A 23,861-nucleotide genomic window follows, 5' to 3' on the forward strand; every position below is an offset into this window, starting at 1 on the left:
CAAGACCATCCAAGAAAACATGACCTCACCAAATGAACTACATAAGGCACCAGGGACGAGTCCTGGAAAAAAAATAGATACATGATCTTTCAGACAGAGAATTTAAAATAGCTGTTTTGAGGAAACTCAAAGAAATTCAAGATAACACGGAGAAGGAATTCAGAATTCTATCAGATAAATTTAACAAAGAGATTGAAATAATTAAAAAGAATCAAGCAAAAGTTCTAGAGTTGAAAATTGCAATTGATGTAATGAAGAATGCATTAGAGTCTCTTAAGAGCAGAATTAGTCAAGAAGAAAAAATTAATGAGCTTGAAGACAGGTATTCAAAAACACACTGAGAGTCTATGGCCATACTACCCCAAACGCGCCCAATCTCATCTGAAAACACACTGAGAAGACAAAATAAAAAAAAAGAATAAAAAGCAATGAAACCTGCTTTCAAGATCTAGACAACAGTCTCAAGAGGGCAAATCTAAAAGTTACTGGCCTTAAAGAGGAGGTTGAGAAATAGTTAGGGGTAGAAGGTTTATTCAAAGGGATAATATTGGAGAACTTCCCAAACCTAGAGAAAGATATTAACATTCAAAGACAAGAAGGTTATAGAGCACCAAGCAGATTTAACCCAAAGAAGGCTACTTCAAGGCATTTAAGAATCAAACTCCCAAAGGTCAAAGATAAATAAATAATCCTAAAAGCAGTAAGAGAAAATAAATAACATACAATGGAGCTCCAATATATCTGGCAGCAGACTTTTCAATGGAAATCTTACAGGTCAGGAGAGAGTGGCATGACATATTTAAAGTGCTGAAGGAAGAAAACTTTTACCCTAAAATGGTATATCTGGCAAAAATATCCTTCAAGCATGAAAGAGAAATAAAGACCTTCCCAGACGAGCAAAATCTGAGGGATTTCATCAACACCAGACCTGTCTTACAAGAAATGCTGAAGGGAGTTCTTCAATCTGAAAGAAAAGGACATCAATAAGCAATAAGAAATCATTTGAAGGTGCAAAACTCACTGGTAATAGCCCACAGAAAATCCAGAATAACACTGTAATTATGGTGTGGAAACTACTTTTATCTTAAGTAGAAACATTAAACAATGAACCAAAAAATAATAATGACTACAATGAATTTTCAAGACACAGAGAATGAAATAAGACATAAAGAGAAACAACAAAAAGTTAAAAAGTTGGGTGACAAAGTTAAACTGTATAGTTTTTATTAGTTTTCTTTTTGTGTGTTTGTTTGTTTATGCAATCAGTGTTGTCATCAGTTTAAAGTAACAGGTTATAAGGTAGTATTTGCAAGCCTCATGGTAGCTTCAAATAAAAAAAACATATAACGGGTACACAAAAAAGTTAAAAAGCATGAAATTAAAGCCTACTGCCAGAAAAAATCACCTTCATTAAAAGGAAGACAGGAAGAAAGGAAAAAAGGAAAAGTAGACTGCCAAAAAAAGAGAGAGAGAGAAAAATAACAAAATGACAGGAGTAAGTCCTTACTTATCAACAATAACATTAAATGTATATGGAGTAAACTCTCCAATCAAAAGACATAGAGTGGCTGAATAGATAAAAAACAAAACCCAATGATCTGATGCCTACAGGAAGCACATGTTACCTATAATGATACACACAGATTAAAAATAAATGGATGTAAAAAGATATTCCATGTAAACAGAAACCAAAAAACCACAGGAGTAGCTATGCTTATATTAGGCAAAATAGATTTTAAGACAAAAATTGTAGGAAAAGACAAAGAAGGTCATTATATAATGACAAAGGGGTCAATTCAGCAAGAGGATATTACAATTGTAAATATATATGCACCAAACACTGGAGTACCCAGATATATAAAGCAAATATTATTAGTGCTAAAGGGAAAGATAGACCTAAATACAATAATAGCTGGAGACTTCAACTCCCCACTTTCAGCATTGGATAGATCTTTCGGACAGAAAATCAACAAATAAACATTGGTCTTAATCTGCACTTTAGAAAAAATGGAACATTTTATCTGATGGCTGCAAAATACACATTCTTCTCAGCACATGGATCATTTTCAAGGACAGACCACATGTTAGGTCACAAAACAAATTTTTAAGCATTTTTTAAAAACGAAAAAATATCAAGCATCATCCCTGACCACAATGGAATAAAACTAGAAATCAATAACAAGAGAAATTTTGGAAACTATACAAACAGACGAAAATTAAACAATATGCTCCTGAATAAGTGGGTCAATGAAGAAATTAGAAAGAAAATTTTAAAATTCCTTGAAATAAGATCATGGAAACACAGCATACCAAAACCTATGGGACACAGCAAAAGCAGTACTAAGAGGAAACTTTATAGCCATCAGTGCCTACATCAAAAAGGAAGAAAAACTTAAAATAAATAATCTAATGATACATCTTAAAGAATTTAAAAAGCAAGAGCAAGCTGAATGCAAAATTAAGAGAAGAAAAGAAATAATAAGGATCAGAGCAGACGTAAATGAATTTGAAATGATTAAAAAACAGACAACAGATCAATTAAAAAAAAGTTGTTGTTTTGAAAAGAAAAACACAATTGACAAACCTTTAGCCAGACTAAGACAAGAGAGAAGACCCAAATAAATGAAATCAGAAACGAAAAAGGAGACATTACAACTAATATCACAGAAACTGAAAGGATCATGAGTGGCTGATATGAACAACTAAATACCAATAAATTTAAAAATCTAGAAGAAATGGATAAATTCCTAGATACATACAACCTACTAAAATTGAACCATTAAGAATCCCAAAGCCCGAACAGACCAATAACAAGGAACAAGATCGAAGCCATAATAAAAAGTCTCCCAGTAAAGAAAAGTGCAGGACCGATGACTTTGCTGATGAATTCTACCAAGCATTTAAAAAACTAACACCAATCCTATTCAAACTGTTCTGAAAAATAGAGGAAGATAGAACACTTACAAACCCATTCTACAAGGCCAGTATTAATCTGATACTAAACCCCAAGACACATCAAAAAAAGAAAACTATAGGCCAATATCTCTGATTACTATTGATGGAAAAATCCTCAACAAAACTCCAACAAACCAAATTCAGCAACAAAGTAGGATTTATCCCTGTGATGCAAGGATGGTTCAACATATGCAAATCAATCAATGTGATACCCTGTATCAACAGAATGAAGGACAAAAAACATGATCATTTCAACTAATGCTGAAAACATATTTGATGAAGTCCAACATCCCTTCCTGATTTAAAAAAAAAACAGCCAAAACACCTCAATGTAATAAAATCCATATATGACAGACTCACAGCTAGTATCATACTGAATGGGGGAAAACCGAAAGCCTTTCCTCTAAGACCTGGAATACAACAAGAATACCCACTTTCACCACTGTTACTCAAAATAGAACTGGAAGTCCTAGCTACAGCAATTAAACAAGAGAAAGATATAAAGGGCATCCAAATTGGAAAGGAAGAAGTCAAATTATCCTTGTTTGCACACAATACAATCTTATATTTGGAAAAACCTAAAGACTCCACTGAAAAACTATTAGAACTGATAAACAAATGTAGCAACGTTGCAGGATACAAAATCAACATACAAAAATCAGCAGCATTTCTATATGCCAACAGTAAACAATGTGAAAAAGAAAATTTTAAAAATCCTATTTACAGTAGCCACACATAAAACTAAATACCTAGGAATTAACCAAAGAAGTGAAAAATCTCTACAATGAAAACTGTAAAATACTGATGAAAGAAATTGAAGAGGATGCCAAAAATGGAAAGATATTCCATGCTCATGAATTGGAAGAATCAATATTGTTAAAATGTCCATACTAACCAAAGCAATCTACAGATTCAATGCAATACCTATCAACATACCAATGACATTTTTCACAGAAATGGAAAACCAATCCCAAAATTTATACACAATCACCAAATACCCAGAATAGCCACAGCAAACCTGAGCAAAAAGAATAAAACTGAAGGAATAACATTACCTGACTTCAAATTATACTACAAAGCTACAGTAACCAAATCAGAATGGTACTGACATAAAATCAGACACATAGACCAATGGAACAAAATAGAAAACCTAGAAGCAAATCTACACACCTACAGTGAACTCATTTTTGACAAAAGAGCCAAGAACATACACTAGTGAAAAGACAATCTTCAATAAATGGTGCTGGTAAAACTAAATATCCATATGCAGAACAATGAAACTAGATTCCTATCTCTCACAATATACAAAAATCAAATCAAAATGGATTACAGATTTGAATCTAAGACTTCAAACTCTGAAACTACTACCAAGAAACTTTGAGAAAAATCTCCAGGATATTGGTCTCGGCAAAGATTTCTTGAGTAATACCCCACAAGCACAAACAACCAAAGCAAAAATGGACAAATGGGATCATATCAAGTTAAAAAGCTTCTGCACAGCAAAAGAAACAATCAACAAAGTGAAGAGACAACCCACAGAATAGGAGAAAATATTTGCAAACTACTCATCTGACAAGAGATTAATAACCAGAATATATAATGAACAAAAAAACTTTATAGGGAAACATCTAATAATCCAATTAAAATATTGGCAAAACATTTGAATAGACATTTCTCAAAAGAAGACACACAAATGGCAAACAGGTATATGAAAAGGTGCTCAGCATCATTGATCATCAGAGAAATGCAAATCAAAACTACAATGAAATGTCACCTAACCCCAGTTAAAATGGCTTTTATCCAAATATTAAGCAATAACAAATGCTGGTGGGGATGTGAAAACATGGGAATCCTCACATACGGTAGGTGGGAATGTGAATTAGTAAAACTACTATGAAGAACAGTTTGGAGGTTCCTCAAGAAACTAAAAATAGAGCTACCAAATGATCCAGCAATCCCACTGCTGGATATCTACCCCAAAGAAAGGAAATCGGTATTTTGAAGAGATATTTACAATCTCATGTTTGTTGTGGCACTGTTCACAATAGACAAGATTTGGAAGCAACCTAAGTGTCCATCAACAGATGAAAGGATAAAGAAAATGTGACACACACACACACACAAACAATTTTCTTGGAGTACTATACAGCCACAAAAAAAGAATAAGATTCTGTCATTTGCGACAACATGGATGGAACTGGAGATCATTATACTAAGTGAAATAAGCCAGGCTCAGAAAGACAGACATCACATGTTCTCAGTTATTTGTGAGATCTAAAAATCAAAACAATTGAACTCATAGAGATAAAGAAGGGTGGTTACCAGAGGCTGGGAAGGGTAGTGGGGGCACATGAGTTAGAGGGAGGTGGGGATGGTTAAAGCATACAAAAAATAGAAAGAATGAATAAGACCTAGTATTTGATAGCACAATAGGGGCACTATAATCAATAATAATTCAATTGTACATTTAAAGATAAAATAATATAATTGTAACACAAAAGATAAATGCTTGAAGGGATGGATACTCAATTTTCCATGATGTGATTATTGTACATAGCATACATGCACCAAAACATCTCATGAACCCCATAAATATATAGACCTACTATGTACCCACAAAAATTTTACATTTAAAATTTTTAAATGATTACAGAAACAAATAAGCAAAGAAGGTAAAAAAGAAATAAGAGATGCAAAATATGAAAGATAGAATAAAATAAGAGGATTCAACATATGTCTAATCAGTTTTAGAAGAAGCAGATAGAGGTAAATAATAGTCAGTGGCTAAGAACTTTACATAATTGATAAGACACTAAGTTCCAGGACCAGCAAGCAAGATAAATGAAAAGAATACATCCTGGACATATCAAAGTAAAACTACAAAACTACTAAGATAATAACTTTAAAACACTCTGAGGGAAAAAATTGCCTAAAAAGAAATAATAATTAGATCAATAGCTGACTTCTCAACAAAAATAATAAAGTCGAGGGAGGGAGGCAAGATGGCTGAATAGGAACAGCTCCAGTCTACAGCTCCCAGCGTGAGCGACACAGAAGACAGGTGATTTCTGCATTTCCATCTGAGGTACTGGGTTCATCTCACTAGGGAGTGCCAGACAGTGGACACAGGACAGTGGGTGCAGCGCACCGTGCACGAGCCAAAGCAGGGCGAGGCATTGCCTCACTCGGGAAGCACAAGGGGTCAGGGAGTTCCCTTTCCTAGTCAAAGAAAGGGGTGACAGACAGCACCTGGAAAATCAGGTCACTCCCACCTTAATACTGCGCTTTTCCAATGGGCTTAAAAAACGGCACACCAGGAAATTATATCCCACACCTGGCTCAGAGGGTCCTTTGCCCACAGAGTCTCGCTGATTGCTAGCACAGCAGTCTGAGATCAAACTGCAAGGTGGCAGCGAGGCTGGGGGAGGGGTGCCCACCATTGCCCAGGCTTGCTTAGGTAAACAAAGCAGCCAGGAAGCTTGAACTGGGTGGAGCCCACCACAGCTCAAAGAGGACTGCCTGCCTCTGTAGGCTTCACCTCTGGGGGCAGGGCACAGACAAACAAAAAGACAGCAGTAACCTCTGCAGACATAAATGTCCCTGCCTAACAGCTTTGAAGAGAGTAGTGGTTCTCCCAGCACGCAGCTAGAGATCTGAGAACGGGCAGACTGCCTCCTCAAGTGGGTCCCTGACCCCTGACCCCTGAGCAGCCTAACTAGGAGGCACCCCCAAGTAGGGGCAGACTGACAACTCACACAGCTGGGTACTCCTCTGAGACAAAACTTCCAGAGGATCGATGAGGCAGCAGCATTCGCAGTTCACAAAAATCTGCTGTTCTGCAGCCTCCGCTGCCGATACCCAGGCAAACTGGGTCTGGAGTGGACCTCTAGCAAACTCCAACAGACCTACAGCTGAGGGTCCTGTCTGTTAGAAGGAAAACTAACAAACAGAAAGGACACCCACACCAAAAACCCATCTGTACATCACCATCATTAAAGACCAAAAGTAGATAAAACTACAAAGATGGGGAAAAAACAGAGCAGAAAAACTGGAAATTCTAAAAAAGCAAAGTGCCTCTCCTCCTCCAAGGGAACGCAGTTCCTCACCAGCAATGGAACAAAGCTGGCCGGAGAATGACTTTGATGAGTTGAGAGAAGAAGGCTTCAGACGATCAAACTACTCCAAGTTACAGGAGGAAATTCAAACCAAAGGCGAAGAAGTTAAAAACTTCAAAAAAAATTTAGACGAATGTATAACTAGAATAACCAATACAGAGAAGTGCTTAAAGGAGCTGATGGAGCTGAAAGCCAAGGCTCCAGAACTACGTGAAGAATGCAGAAGCCTCAGGAGCCGACGCGATCAACTGGAAGAAAGGGTATCAGTGATGGAAGATGAAATGAATGAAATGAAGCGAGAAAGGAAGTTTAGAGAAAAAAGAATACAAAGAAACGAACAAAGCCTCCAAGAAATATGGGACTATGTGAAAAGACCAAATCTACGTCTGATTGGTGTACCTGAAAGTGACGGGGAGAATGGAACCAAGCTTGAAAACACTCTGCAGGATATTATCCAGGAGCACTTCCCCAATCTAGCAAGGCAGGCCAACATTCAGATTCAGCAAATACAGAGAACGCCACAAAGATACTCCTCGAGAAGAGCAACTCCAAGACACATAATTGTCAGATTCACCAAAGTTGAAATAAAGGAACAAATGTTAAGAGCAGCCAGAGAGAAAGGTCGGGTTACCCACAAAGGGAAGCCCATCACACTAACAGTGTACCTCTCAGCAGAAACTCTACAAGCCAGAAGAGAGTGGGGGCCGATATTCAACATTCTTAAAGAAAAGAATTTTCAACCAAGAATCTTATATCCAGCCAAACTAAGCTTCATAAGTGAAGGAGAAATAAAATCCTTTACAGACAAGCAAATGCTGAGAGATTTTGTCACCACCAGGCCTGCCCTAAAAGACCTGCTGAAGGAAGCACTAAACATGGAAAGGAACAACCAGTACCAGTCACTGCAAAATTATGCCAAATTGTAAAGACCATCGAGGCTAGGAAGAAACTGCATCAACTAATGAGCAAAATAACCAGCTAACATCATAATGACAAGATCAAATTCACACATAACAATATTAACTTCAAATGTAAATGGACTAAATGCTCCAATTAAAAGACACAGACTGGAAAATTGGATAAAGAGTCAAGACCCATCAGTGTGCTGTATTCTGGAAACCCATCTCACGTGCAGAGACACACACAGACTCAAAATAAAAGGATGGAGGAAGACCTACCAAGCAAATGGAAAACAAAAAAAGGCAGGGGTTCCAATCCTAGTCTCTGATAAAACAGACTTTAAACCAACAAAGATCAAAAGAGACAAAGAAGGCCATTTACATAATGGTAAAGGGATCAATTCAACAAGAAGAGCTAACTATCCTAAATATATATGAACCCAATACAGGAGCACCCAGATTCATAAAGCAAGTCCTCAGTGACCTACAAAGGGACTTAGACTCCCACACAATAATAATGGGAGACTTTAACACCCCACAGTCAACATTAGACAGATCAACAAGACAGAAAGTTAACAAGGATATCCAGGAATTGAACTCAGCTCTGCACCAAGCAGACCTAATAGACATCTACAGAACTCTCCACCCCAAATCAACAGAATATACATTTTTTTCAGCACAACACCACACCTATTCCAAAATTGACCACATAGTTGGAAGTAAAGCTCTCCTCAGCAAATGTAAAAGAACAGAAATTATAACAAACTGTCTCTCAGACCACAGTGCAATCAAACTAGAACTCAGGATTAAGAAACTCACTCAAAACCGCTCAACTACATGGAAACTGAACAACCTGCTCCTGAATGACTGCTGGGTACATAACCAAATGAAGGAAGAAATAAAGATGTTCTTTGAAACCAACGAGAACGAAGACACAACATACCAGAATCTCTGGGACACATTCAAAGCAGTGTGTAGAGGGAAATTCATAGTGCTAAATGCCCACAAGAGAAAGCAAGAAAGATCCAAAATTGACACCCTAACATCACAATTAAAAGAACTAGAAAAGCAAGAGCAAACACATTCAAAAGCTAGCAGAAGGCAAGAAATAACTAAAATCAGAGCAGAACTGAAAGAGATAGAGACACAAAAAACCCTTCAAAAAACTAATGAATCCAGGAGCTGGTTTTTTGAAAAGATCAACAAAATTGATAGACCGCTAGCAAGACTAATAAAGAAGAAAAGAGAGATGCATCAAATAGACACAATAAAAAATGATAAAGGGGATATCAACACCGATCCCACAGAAATACAAACTACCATCAGAGAATACTACAAACACCTCTACACAAATAAACTAGAAAATCTAGAAGAAATGGATAAATTCCTTGACACATACAGCCTCCCAAGACTAAACCAGGAAGAAGTTGAATCTCTGCATAGACCAATAACAGGCTCTGAAATTGTGGCAATAATCAATAGCTTACCAACCAAAAAAGTCCAGGACCAGATGGATTCACAGCCGAATTCTACCAGAGGTACAAGGAGGAACTGGTACCATTCCTTCTGAAACTATTCCAATCAATAAAAAAGAGGGAATCGTCCCTAACTCATCTTATGAGGCCAGCATCATCCTGATACCAAAGCCGGGCAGAGACACAACCAAAAAAGAGAATTTTAGACCAATATCCTTGATGAACATTGATGCAAAAATCCTCAATAAAATACTGGCAAACCGAATCCAGCAGCACATCAAAAAGCTTATCCACCATGATCAAGTGGGCTTCATCCCTGGGATGCAAGGCTGGTTCAACATACGCAAATCAATACATGCAATCCAGCATATAAACAGAACCAAAGACAAAAACCACATGATTATCTCAATAGATGCAGAAAAGGCCTTTGACAAAATTCAACAACCCTTCATGCTAAAAACTCTCAATAAATTAGGTATTGATGGGATGTATCTGAAAATAATAAGAGCTATCTATGACAAACCCACAGCCAATATCATACTAAATGGGTAAAAACTGGAAGCATTCCCTTTGAAAACTGGCACAAGACAGGGATGCCCTCTCTCACCACTCCTATTCAACATAGTGTTGGAAGTTCTGGCCAGGGCAATTAGGCAGGAGAAGGAAATAAAGGGCATTCAATTAGGAAAAGAGGAAGTCAAATTGTCCCTGTTTGCAGATGACATGATTGTGTATCTAGAAAATCCCGTTGTCTCAGCCCAAAATCTCCTTAAGCTGATAAGCAACTTCAGCAAAGTCTCAGGATACAAAATCAATGTACAAAAATCACGAGCATTCCTATACACCAATCACAGACAAACAGAGAGCCAAATCATGAGTGAACTCCCATTCACAATTGCTTCAAAGAGAATAAAATACCTAGGAATCCAACTTACAAGGGACGTGAAGGACCTCTTCAAGGAGAACTACAAACCACTGCTCAATGAAATAAAAGAGGATACAAATAAATGGAAGAACATTCCATGCTCATGGGTTGGAAGAATCAATATCGTGAAAATAGCCATACTGCCCAAGGTAATGTATAGATTCAATGCCATCCCCATCAAGCTACCAATGACTTTCTTCACAGAATTGGAAAAAACTACTTTAAAGTTCATGTGGAACCAAAAAAGAGCCCGCATCGCCAAGTCAATCCTAAGGCAAAAGAACAAAGCTAGAGGCATCACGCTACCTGACTTCAAACTATACTACAAGGCTACAGTAACCAAAACACCATGGTACTGGTACCAAAACAGAGATAGAGACCAATGGAACAGAACAGAGCCCTCAGAAATAACGCCGCATATCTACAACTATCTGATCTTTGACAAACCTGACAAAAACAAGCAATGGGGAAAGGATTCCCTGTTTAATAAATGGTGCTGGGAAAACTGGCTAGCCATATGTAGAAAGCTGAAACTGGATCCCTTCCTTACACCTTATACAAAAAATAATTCAAGATGGATTAAAGATTTACATGTTAGACCTAAAACCATAAAAACCCTAGAAGAAAACCTAGGCATTATCATTCAAGACATAGGCATGCGCAAGGACTTCATGTCTAAAACACCAAAAGCAATGGCAACAAAAGCCAAAATTGACAAATGGGATCTAATTAAACTAAAGAGCTTCTGCACAGCAAAAGAAACTACCATCAGAGTGAACAGGCAACCTACACAATGGGAGAAAATTTTTGCAACCTACTCATCTGACAAAGGGCTAATATCCAGAATCTATAATGAACTCAAACAAATTTACAAGAAAAAAACAAACAACCCCATCAAAAAGTGGGCGAAGGAGATGAACAGACACTTCTCAAAAGAAGACATTTATGCAGCCAAAAAACACATGAAAAAATGCTCATCATCACTGGCCATCAGAGAAATGCAAATCAAAACCACAATGAGATACCATCTCATACCAGTTAGAATGGTGATCATTAAAAAGTCAGGAAACAACAGGTGCTGGAGAGGATGTGGAGAAACAGGAACACTTCTACACTGTTGGTGGGACTGTAAACTAGTTCAACCATTGTGGAAGTCAGTGTGGCAATTCCTCAGGGATCTAGAACTAGAAATACCATTTGACCCAGCCATCCCATTACTGGGTATATACCCAAAGGACTATAAATCATGCTGCTATAAAGACACATGCACATGTATGTTTATTGCGGCACTATTCACAATAGCAAAGACTTGGAACCAACCCAAATGTCCAACAACGATAGACTGGATTAAGAAAATGTGGCACATATATACCATGGAATACTATGCAGCCATAAAAAGTGATGAGTTCATGTCCTTTGTAGGGACATGGATGAAACTGGAAATCATCATTCTCAGTAAACTATCACAAGGACAAAAAACCAAACACCACATGTTCTCACTCATAGGTGGGAATTGAACAATGAGAACACATGGACACAGGAAGGGGAACATCACACTCTGGGGAATGTTGTGGGGTGGGAGCAGGGTGGGAGGGATAGCATTAGGAGATAAACCTAATGCTAAATGACGAGTTAATGGGTGCAGCACTCCAACATGGCACATGTATACATATGTAACAAACCTGCACATTGTGCACATGTACCCTAAAACTTAAAGTATAATAATAAAATAAATAATAATAATAATAATAAAGTCAGAAGAAAGTATAATACCTTCATGTGACAAGAGAAAAAAAACTATCAACCTAGCATTCTACATTCAGCCAAACTACCTTCTAAGAATGAGAGTAAAATAAAAACATTTTCAGACAGACTAAAAATGAGTGGTTACTTAAGACTCTTACTGAAAGAACTTCTATAGGATATAATTCAGAAAAGGAACTGAGACGCAAGAAGTAATGATAAATAAAGAGAATAGTTAATATGAGGCTAAATCTAAACAAATATTTAAAAATATGATAGTGTCTACTTTTGGCACCGATTTGGCTTCACAGATACTTTGATAAAGGATGATGCATACTGTAGACACTGAAAGGGTCCCACCTTATACACAGGGAATATATTCCAAGCACCCCAGTGGATGTCTAAAACCAAAGATAGTACTGAACCCGAATGCCATCAATCAGAATTCATTTCTGTTCATGTCTTCCATCCACAAATTCAAGACCTTTTCCATCTTAACTAAGCACTTACCGTGCACTATAGCTGTAAATTCTGTAGTTTGAGGCGCAACAGCAAACCTAGTACACATTTCTTTTTCTTTCTTCTCAACTTCAGATAGAAGATTCATTCTTACCATAGATCTTAGCAACCTCTGTGTACGAGTTTTTCTTTTCTTTAGTAAGTCAAGAACTTTCACCTTTTCACTTAGAGGAAGCACTTTACAGCTTCTCTTTGGAATATGCAAATTGTCAGCATCACTACTCTTACGCTTTGGGGCCATTATTAAGTAAAATATGGGTGACTTGAACCCAAGCAGTGCAACACCAGAACAGTTGATCTGATAATCAAGAGGGCTACCAATAGGCAAATAATGTCTACAGCACAGAGATGCTGGACAAAGGGATGATTCATGTCCCAGGCAGGACAAAGTATGATGGTGAGAGGTTTCATCATGCTACTCGGAATGGCATGGAATTTAAAACTTATAAGTTGTTTATTTCTATAATTTTCCTTTTAATGTTTTCAGACCATGGTTGACTGCAGGTATCTGAAACTGCAGAAAACTAAACATCAGATAAAGGTTGGGTGGGCAGCAGGGTTAAGGGGAACTATTATATTCTAGACAATGAAAATACATAATCTCCACCATAAATAAACAAATCTCTTTCTGGAAAAAGCAGATGTAGCAAACCTGGGTTCCAGTGGCAGCTTGGCCTTTAGTAGCTATATAACTTTGGAAAAATCACTTAATATCTCTGAAAATTCATATATCCTATGAGAAACACATTAAAAACCTAACAGATACATTTTGTGTGGGAAAAACTAAAAATAAAATACAAATTTAAAAAAACTAATATGGTTATTGGGAAGGTTAAATAAGATAAACATACAACAAATAAGATTTTTTAAGTGTTTTATTAAACTATAAAGTAATGACAAGTATTATCAATAATATTTCTATTAAAAAAGCAATTAGAAAACCTATTTTTAAAAGTAACCTCAATTATGTTAATATTAATTACATACATGTATATCCTTTACATTATTCCAAGATAAAAATGCTATGTTAAGTAGAACTAATGTTTTCATACAATAAGAAGACACAGAATTCTTCAATAAAAATAGAAAAGGTTAGTAGATGATAAACATATTTTTAGCCTGTTAAAATGAATCCGTTTTTACAAATTCAAGGTTGCTGTAATTAGCTTCTTTGGTAAGAGAACATGAGAACTGTCAAATGGAATGGATTGGTCTCATAATTCTAAGGTAAACAGTGGTACCAAGAACTATTTACTGCTATCACAATGTTGTCACATAGTGTACAGAATTTAAATATGTCAAACCCATGGACTTTTCAAAATATAGATTAATTATGTAATAATTTCCTTCTTTTCATCAGAGATTAGAAAAACTTAAGAATATTTTGCCAAGGTGTAAAGATTTAAAAAAAAATCAAGTACCCTGTGGCTTATCACACCCTAGACAGAGTCCGTGTCTAATTGTCTAATATTCTCACTCAAATGAGCACTATTCTGTACATCTCAGCATTCTGCCCCAAATCTACAACCCGTAACTGGCCAGACCTTGAAAAATTCTATTCTTGTGAAATATTTAGTCCAAAACATTTTACAAGAAAGTAGAAAGTCTACAAAGAAACAACATTGAACAAGGTGAACCCAAAGGCTCCCATCCCTGGAGATTTCAGTCCTGCTTTTCTTATGGATCAAAATTCTCCATTTTATTAAAATTAATCATTTTAAAAAAACAAAATTTCCAAAATCGATAATCATGCAGTTTATAACACAGTGATATTTCAAAACTTATCCAGTAACCACACATAAAGCACTCATAACATCTCAGCACCTTTTAGGGGAAAAAAAAAAGACAAACCTCCGAACACGGTGATGAAAACAGCTGAGCAAAAAGTACTGAAATGATATATATGTTAACATCAATAACTGAATTGTTGATGAAAGCAAAAGAAATTCTCTCATTGATTGGAAATGCCTATTAAAGTCAAGCCTTGGTAGCATCAAAGCTGAGAAAAACAAGATAAGTCGCAAGAAAAAGGGAGAGAAGATGACGTTCATGTTTACAGCCCTGGGTTTCAGCTTCCCTTCTTTTTGGCGTTACATATTTCTGTGACTTCCATGGAAGCTCAGTTGTGCATTTAAAGGGATGTTTGTTATATTTTATCCAAGATTTCTAGATGTTTTAAAGTCGTTTTTAGGTTATCTATTCTATCAGAGTGCCAAAACAGCAGATGGAAAAGGGATGCAAAGATGTCAGAGCTTAGCTGCACTGGTTCCCCCTTCCAAATTTAGCACTCCAACCATCATTATCCTGAAGCCTGCAAAAGAGAATAACAAGATAAAGGAAGACTGATTCTTGATTAAAGGAGAAAATAAAGATAACAATTATGATAAGCAATAATGATTGTGGTGACGATCAGCACAGATAGCATAAACTGTGAGAAGCAAGACTCACAACTATTGAAACAACTGGTGAATAAAGATAACCTTACTGGAGAAGAAAAAACAACTAGAATGGCATTTAACTCAGAAGTAAAATTCCCTAATATCCTGTTTGGTACTTAGCCACGTGGGCACCTCTTGGAACTAAAAAAAAAAACAAAAAAAACACTTAAAAGATAACAACTCAACTTAGCACTTGACAACTAACATATGATGTCTGAACAAGTTGGAAGGCAGCAGTTCTTTTGCATTAGCTAGACCATACATATCTAGAGGAGTATGTTCAATCGTGGGTATCTAACTTTTAAGACCAATGACAGAATACAATGTGTCCAGAGAAGAGAGTGCCAAAGAATAAAGGACCTAGAAAAACATCGTGTGAAGAATAAAGGTTATAAGAATGTTTACACTGGGAGGAAAATGGCACACGAGAAATATAACATGTCTTCAAATAATTCAGAATACTACTGTTGCTATTCAAAAGAAGAAATCTCCCTCTATTAAACTAGGGACTTCAAGTCTTGGTCTTTACTCATTCTCTCTTCCTTCACTTCATATCAAAGGAAGCATCCTTCTTTTCATCAACACTAATTCTCCACTTGTGCTCTTTATTCTATCACTTTCTGCTTCTTCTTGAATTTTGATCATCTCTGCCTCTCGCATCTTCAAGGCAATCTTTCTCCATAAACATACACAGCTTTCCACTATTTAAAAACAAAACAAACAACCAAAGAAACTTCCTGTGAACCTGCTTTCACTTCAAGCTTCTATCCGCTATCTTACTTTTCTTCATTCCACACTTTATGAAAAGTCATCTTCCCTCTTTTAGGCACAATTTTTGCCTAGTTTTGTTACTGCCATATCCTCTGGCACATAGTAGGCACTCAATAAATATATGATAAATGAATTGATTACATGAAATTGTGCTGTCTTGGCATTCCTCTTATAACTGCTTCTTTACAGACCTCTTTTTCCAGAAACTCCCTGAATATTCTTTAATCAGCCTCTTCTCTCTCCCTACATTCTGTTTCTTGTAAGCCCTTCTATCTCATGGCTTCATCTCTTACTCCTCTGAGGCTAGCCTCTTAGAAAGTTAGCCTCATTTAAGGAGCACATCCAAAGAGAGACCTCTCTGACCCTTCCGTCTCAATCACAGTACCCAGTTTGTTTCCATTATAGCACTCACTGCAATTTGTCATTTTTATGTTGTTTATGTGCTTATTTTCTGTCATCCCTACTAGTCTATGACTCCAGGAGAGCGAGCAGGAAACAAATTTTCTTCCTCCTGGAGCACAGTGCCTGGTAGCATGGCATGAGAAGGCAGGAGGGGCTAGGGTATCTTCATAGGGAAGCCAGAGTTCAGTTAAAAGTAAAAGAAAGGGAGTTGCTTGAGTAGTGAGTAAGGTAAGTAAAGGAAGGCCTCCCTATTAAGGTGACATTGGAGAAGACACCTGAGGAAAGAAGGGGGAAGAAAGTCATGAGGGTTAGTAAGGCAGACGCCTGGAGGTAGGAGTGTACATAATATGTTCCAACAAGAACAACAAGGTCACTGTGGATGAAGCTAAGTGAAGAAGGGCAAAGAAGAGTAGGTGGTAGCTTTAGAGAGACAGTGAGACTAAGTAATATAAAACCCTATCAGACACTATAAGGACTCTGGCTTTTCCTCTGAGTGAAATGGAAAACCAATAGAAGTGTTTTTGAGTAGGAAAATGAAATTACCTGACTGAATGGGATCACTTCTGGCTGTTTGGCTGAAAATAGACTGAAGGGAGTATGTTATGGACTGAATATCTGTGTGCCCCAAAACTCACAGGCTAAGGCCCTAACCTCCAGTGTGACTGTATTTGGATATATGGCCTTTCTGGAAGTAGTTAAGGTTAAATTAGGTCATAAGGGTGTGGCCCTAATCCAATGGAACTGGTGTCCTTATAAGGGAAAGAGGAAACATCAGAGAACTCTCTCTCCATTCATGCACAGAAGAAAGGCCATGTGAGGATATAACAAGAAGGCAGCCATCTAACAAGCCAGGAAGAAAGCCCTCACTCAGGAATAGAATTGGCCGGAACTTGATCTTGGACTTTGTAGCCTCCAGAACTGTGAGAAAATAAATTTCTGTTGCTTAAGCCACTCAGCCTATAATATTTTGCTGTGGCAACCTAAGCAGACAATACAGAAGCCAAAAAAAAAAAAAAAAGGAGGAAAACTAGTCAGGAGGCAAGAGATGATTACGTCTTCGACTATGGTGTTAATCTTGAAGATAATGTAAAGTAGTGAAATTCTGGATACAGTTTGAGCACAGAACCAATAGGATTTGCTGAAGAACTGAATGTAAAATCTGAAAGAAACTGTAAAATTCTGGGCCAAACAACTAGAAGGATGGCACTGCCTTTTGATAAAATGGGAAAGACTAGGTGATATCAAAATTTTTGAAGAAAGGGGTACAGATGCCACATTTTCAGCTTTGGAAATGCTGAGTTTGAGAAGCCTATTAGTCATCAGATAGATATGTCCAGTAGGTAATTACATACACAAATTTAGAGTTAGGGTGGAGTCTTGAGATGAAGAAATAGACTTGGTAATTGTCAGATAAAGATGATATTGGAACTCAAGAGACTGGATGAGGTCAATGAGGAAGTAGGTATAGACAGAGAAGAAAAGATGTTTGAGTACAAAGCCCTGGGACACTCTGATGCTTAGAGATCAAGAAGATGAGGGCAGTTAACTATGGAATAGGGACACGATAGATTACATTATTGGCCTCTCCTTTTATATGCTCTTTGCCGTATGACTTTGCAGCTCTTTCCACTTATATGAGTTGAGTATATTTCTCTACCTCTTTATTTGAGGCTTGGTTTTGTGACCTGATTTAACCAATGGATGGTAACCAACATGATGCAAGCAGAGGCCCAAACTGTGCTTGCATGGTTGAGCTTACTCTCTTGTGCACAATCAATGCCCCCCTGCCTAGTCCCAGGAGGAAGATAATAGACATGTGGAGCAGGGATTCCCAGGCTAACTTACAGCATCAAACATAACTTCCCCAAGCTTCTTCAAGAAGTCACCAGTGAACTAAAAGAAAACCAAAAGACAGTCATATCTCAGAGGTCAAAAGAAAACAGTGGCTCAAAGAAGAGACAGATATTGACTTTGTCAGTGCTGATGATGAATCAAGTAAGAGGAGAAGCAGGAATTCACTGTTGGATCTAAAAGTACGTCAGTCATTAGACAACTTGACAAAGGCAAAAGCAAGGACTTTTAAAAGAGTGAGGGAGTTAGAGTAGCCTCAAGAGAGAATGGAGGAAAGGAATTGGATACAATGAGTAAAAACAAGCCTTTCTAACTGCGTTGCTATAAAGGGGTCAGAGAAAGGGGATGGTAAGGAGAAGGAAATGTGAGATCAAGAGAGTTTTTAAAAGATGAGAAATATTACATCTTTGCATCCTTATGGAAATGGTACAGTTGAGAAAGAAAAAACTTACGTTATTAAGGACAGAAAATATTTGTCAGAGTTCCCACGTGGACAAGAAAGGATAGGATCCAATGAACAAGTAGAGAGGAATTAGCCTTAGATACAAACCTAAAAGGTTCATTTAAAGCACCAGGAAGGAAAGCAGACACAGGTACACTGGCAGATGTGGTGGTGGAAATTTGTGATTGCTTGTGGTTTCCTCAGTGAAATAAAAGGAGTATCATGATCAGAGAGGGATGATAGAGAAGGAGGTATTGAAGTTTTGGAAGGGAGATGTTGTGAAATTATCATCTAGGGAAATCAGAGTAAATGGATTATAATGGATAATTATCGCCTATGCACATATCTTATTTCTGGTGCCACTATAAGCCTTTGAGAGCAAAAGCTGTATCTTACTTAGTTTTGCATCTTATTAACAGCTCTTAGCATGGAAACTTGTACTTTTTATTATTAACTTTCCGTAATTTTACTTTCATTTCCTTTAATAGTCACATAAAGTCTAACTGGCTGAAGGTTGTACTAGTTCTTTAACTCTTCAAGTTTTGATGAGAGAAACTTATAAGAAACTCACACAATGAAAGCACTAGCATGATATGGCACTATTGCTATCTGGTTACCCAAAAGCAAGTTCAAAATCCATAAAAATAATTGCCAACTTCAAGAGAAAATTGCCCATTCAACCCTGCTTTCTTAATATCTTACTTTGACTGATTCTCTTTATTTAAAAATATTTAAAGACTAAAGGGTTTATAAGTAAAGATGATATGAAATTTGCCCAAAGTATTACTTACTATTTTAAATATGTGTTATAATTTAAAATTACTCAGAGAGTAATGATGCAGAAAATAAACTTCTAGAGCAAATACTAACATTAATGCTGCATTTAAAAACATACGTATGTCGGGTGCAGTGGCTCAAATTTGTAATCCCAGCACTTTGGAAGGCCAAGAAAGGAGGATCACTTGAGCCCAGGAGTTTGAGACCAACCTGGGCAATATAGTGAGACCTTTTCTCTACAAAAACTAAAAAAATTAGCCGACCACATCAGCACATGCCTGTAGTCCCACCTACTCAGGAGGCTGAAGCAGGAGGATCACCTGAGCTTGGGAGTTCTAGGCTGAAGTGAGCATGATTGCACCACCGCACTCCAGCCTGGGTGGCAGAGTAAGACCCTGCCTTTAAAAAAAAAAAAAAAAGTAAAATAAAATAAAATCACATGTAATTACTAGGAAAAGACAAGATCCTCAAAAGCCATCTATAAATTTTAAAGATTTATTCATAATAACTTGAATGTAATTGAAGTCTAAAAGTACAATACTATAATTTACCAAATAGGATTACTTTTAATACTAATTCCCAACAGGTTAGCTAGAGCAGTTTAATGAATATTAAATCTACTGAAACAATTTAAGGCTACTAGCTACATTGTTCACTCTCAGCCAGTGAGAATATCAACAAAGCTACTTCATATTAAAAAATTTTGCACTGAGTCTGATGGGAAAAACTTGGTAACAATTAATTTGAGTAATAAAATTAAATATTCACCCCCCCCAAAAAAAAGGCAATGAGACCAAAAAAAAAAAAAAAAACAAACAAACATGTTTTCTATGAACAAAGCAACAATAACAAAAGCAAAATATCAACTAAGGCTAAAGATATTATGGAAGATTCATTTCATTGAGATATATTTTAGAAAGATGTTGTCAGTTCTACTTCCTAGAATTCTTAGAATGAGTGTCAACAGAAGAGGTTATAGCAACACAAAAGTTGTCCACCTTACTCAGACATCACCCCTGATACTTCTGATTAGGTGTTCAAAGAGATCTAAGCATATTGTCTGCCTTTCCTCTGATATTTGAATAACAAATCTAAATGTGGTGAGGACCAAGCAGACAATCTAAAGGAATGACAATGGCAATGATATAAAATGGTAGAATGAGGTCGGAGCCTTGGAAAGCATTTACCCCATCTAAAAGCACTCGAATTCAATATTTTAAAATACTCTTTAGCCAAATAATGCACATATGCAAGCCAAAGGCCACCTAAAATTCAAAGTCGTGTTGGATTTTCAAAGGTCCTCTTCAAATGTCACTTCCATCAATGACTTCTCATGTTCTCCCTCTTAAAATCCATATTTTCCTCACCCACAGATCCACAACTCTTTGTTTTAGCATTTATTATATGTCATGGATGGGAGTTATTCTTGCAAATTTTTTGTCTCTTCCACTAAGTGTGGGGCAGAGATAGTTTTGATTTTTTATTCTCCAAAAGCACAAAATACAGTGTTTTGCAGAAAAAAGGACATATCACATATATTTATAAAATTGAATTTAAACTCTTTCCCTTCTGGTCATGTCATCTAGTACAAAACGTGAAAAGATCTTGGTCAGGGATACCAAGAAGCTTACTGACCTCAGTCAGAGTGAAAGTCCTTGGTTATATTGCAGTCTGTGCAATCAAGTTTAAAAATATTACAGAAGTGTGAAAGCAGTACATCCAGATTAGAGAAATTCAACATTTGTACAATAAACATCTAGTTTATCATTAAACAACTTTTAGGAAAATAACTTTGTGAGTCACCTACAATAGTAAGCATACCTACTTATTTTCAATACCCCTTTGAGGAGAGAGACTGTTTTTCCTTAATATGACTGTTAGAAAAAATTCTTATGCTTTTTTGAGAGGCTGCCAAAGTTGAATAAATAAGAAATTGAGAAAAGATATTGCAAATATCTAAACTATTAAATAATGAAGGCAAAGCTCTAAAGCAAGCTCTGGTTCAGGGTGCTAGCCTTAAATCTGAGATTGGAAGGCCTGAGATTTTTCTAAATTCCATAAAGAAAACTCTGGAAATACAGGATTCAATCTCTGAACAATTCCTAGGAAAAATAACCCCATCTGTGAGCACGCATTCCACCTGGAGTGTATAAATTATTGCAAAATTTGCCACATTTAGTCCCTCTGGGTATTCACAGCCTTCTACAATTCACACCCTCTTCTAATACAGAGGTAGACTATATTTTCCCACTCCTTGAATATGGGTTGCCTTTATGACTTGCTTCAGCCAAGCAAACATGGCAGAAGTGAAGGTGTGCTAGTTCCAAGCCTAGGCCTCAAGAAGCCTTGTGCAATTCTGTTCTCTCTCTCAGAACCATGCATGCCATGTGAATGAGACCAGGCTGAGCTGCTGAATCATGACAGAGAAGTGGCAGTCTCACCTATCACCCTAGACAACTTCCAGCCAGCCTCCGAAACAGAAACACATAACTGATTTGCAGTTGATTTCACACACAACAGAACACAGCCAAGACCAGAAGAACCATCAGTTGAGCTGAGACTAAATTGCCAGTCACAGAATTATGAGCTAAATAAAGAGTTATTGTGTTAAGCTATTAAGTTTTGGGATAGTTTGTTTCACAGCAACGGCTTACTAATAAGGGGAGAAGGTCATAATGTGACAGAAAGCAAAAAAGTCTCTGGAAGATAAGAAAGCTGCCATTAACTTGGAAGCCAAGAAATAACCATGAAAGAAGGAAAAGACAAAAAAAAAAAAAAAAAAAAAAAAAGGACTAACCCTGGAGTTGGGGCTAACTTAAGACAAGATATCAAAAGTAGGTTGTGGCCAGGCCCAGTAGCCCACACCAATAATCCCAGAACTTGGGGATGCCAAGGTGGAAGGATTGCTTGAGCCCAGGAGTTCAAGACCAGCCTGAGCAACAGAGCAAGACCTCATCTCTACAAAACATACAAAACTTAGCTGGGCATGGTGGTGTGTACCTGCGGTCCCACCAGCTACTGGAGAGGCTGAGGCAGGAGGATTACCTGAGCCCAGGAGGTGGAGGCTGCAGTGAGCTGAGATCATGCCACCCACCACTGCACTCTAGCCTGGGCAACAGAGCAAGACTCTGTCTCAATAATAATAATAATAATAAAATATATTAAATTAAATTAAACTGTTTAAAGTAAGTTGCCCATTCCTTGTGGAGAAACAAAACCTATCCAAATCCTATTCTTCTTACAAAGCTCACCTCAAATCACACCTTTTCTATTTTTTTTTCTGATTGTCCTTAGGTATAGTGATCATTCTGTCATTAGTTATGTATAAACAGTACATTACAGTGGAAAGAGGCCTGGACTTTAATCAGTAAGTCTAAATTCACGTCCTGGTTTTATCAACTATGTGTCCTTAGACAAATTTCTTAAATCTTTGAATCTGATTCCTCATCTCTTAACTGAAATTTAATAGTTCTCAATCCCACAGGACAGTTGTGAGAACTGAATTCTAAATGTGTCAACATGCTAAACACAAAGTACATACTCAACAACGTTAAAGTGAATTTTGTTCCATTCATTCATTAAACTCTGACTGGATTCCTACTGTATGTTAGGCTGTGTGCTAGATACTGGGACCAAGGAAACAATTACTAATGATACCACACACAACTGCCATCTACTAACTTCTCATGTGTATAGCCCTCAAATTAGAATGAGGTTAGAGATTATGCCTTGTAGCTCTTCATATTTCCCAAAAGTAGGTGGTATAGTACCTTGAATTTAGTAGTTACAAAAATACTTGTGAACAATTTGATTAAAAGATTTCTACATACAGGTTTTCACATTTGAATCCCAAAGCCAAGCAACAGCATCATCACTTTTAAAGCATAGCTAAAAGCACACTCACTTGACAGCTCACATCCATTCCTGCCTCCAGCAGCACCTGCACGACTGCTTTGTGGCCATTGCGCGCAGCAAGGTGAAGTGGCGTGTGCTTGCGAGTGTTGCAGCTCATTAAGTTAGGATGCGCACTGATGATCATTTTTACCACTCTAAGCCGTCCATAGAGTGCCGCCAAGTCCAAAGGTGTTTCCAGCTTGCTATTCCTAATTGTCGGGTCAGTGAGCTCTTCTAGGAGAACAGCAACTACTTCTGAGTGTCCATATTGAGCTGCACAGTGTAAGGCAGTTTCATTTTCATTGTTCTGTTTAAGATAAAGATTTTTTAAAAGGCACATTTTCAGAAATTCAATTTGTTATCAAAATCTTAACACAGTAATTTAAAACCTGCAATGCTTTGAAATATAAGTTAAGATTTATCCATTTTAACAAGTATGCCTAATGGAATTTTATATTTGATAAAAGTATCTAGGATTCATTGAATCAAAATTTTTTTTTATTTTTATCACTTTAATCAAAAACAATCCAACATTTCCCTAAATCATATATGCCACCTTCCAAAAATGATACATGATATAGCCATGTTTTTCAGAGGCCCTCCTGGATCCAGATGGACAGTGATATCTGCACTGTGCATCACATCTTTAGACATT

At 37.0% G+C, this 23,861-nt stretch overlaps 1 protein-coding gene across 7 annotated transcripts in view; it reads right to left on the reverse strand.

Annotated features, from left to right (window-relative positions):
- Positions 1–23,861, reverse strand: part of ANKS1B (ankyrin repeat and sterile alpha motif domain containing 1B) — a 1,261,284-nt gene that overhangs the window by 1,061,407 nt on the left and 176,016 nt on the right. For all 7 annotated transcript variants that reach the window (XM_055238636.2, XM_055238632.2, XM_055238630.1 and 4 more), the window contains exon 4: positions 23,217–23,513. In XM_055238636.2, the coding sequence (XP_055094611.1) occupies positions 23,217–23,513 (297 nt within the window). The remainder of the gene's footprint in view (positions 1–23,216; positions 23,514–23,861) is intronic.

This window comes from Symphalangus syndactylus, chromosome 13 (assembly GCF_028878055.3).
Source record: "Symphalangus syndactylus isolate Jambi chromosome 13, NHGRI_mSymSyn1-v2.1_pri, whole genome shotgun sequence".
In the NCBI taxonomy this organism is placed as follows: domain Eukaryota; kingdom Metazoa; phylum Chordata; class Mammalia; order Primates; family Hylobatidae; genus Symphalangus; species Symphalangus syndactylus.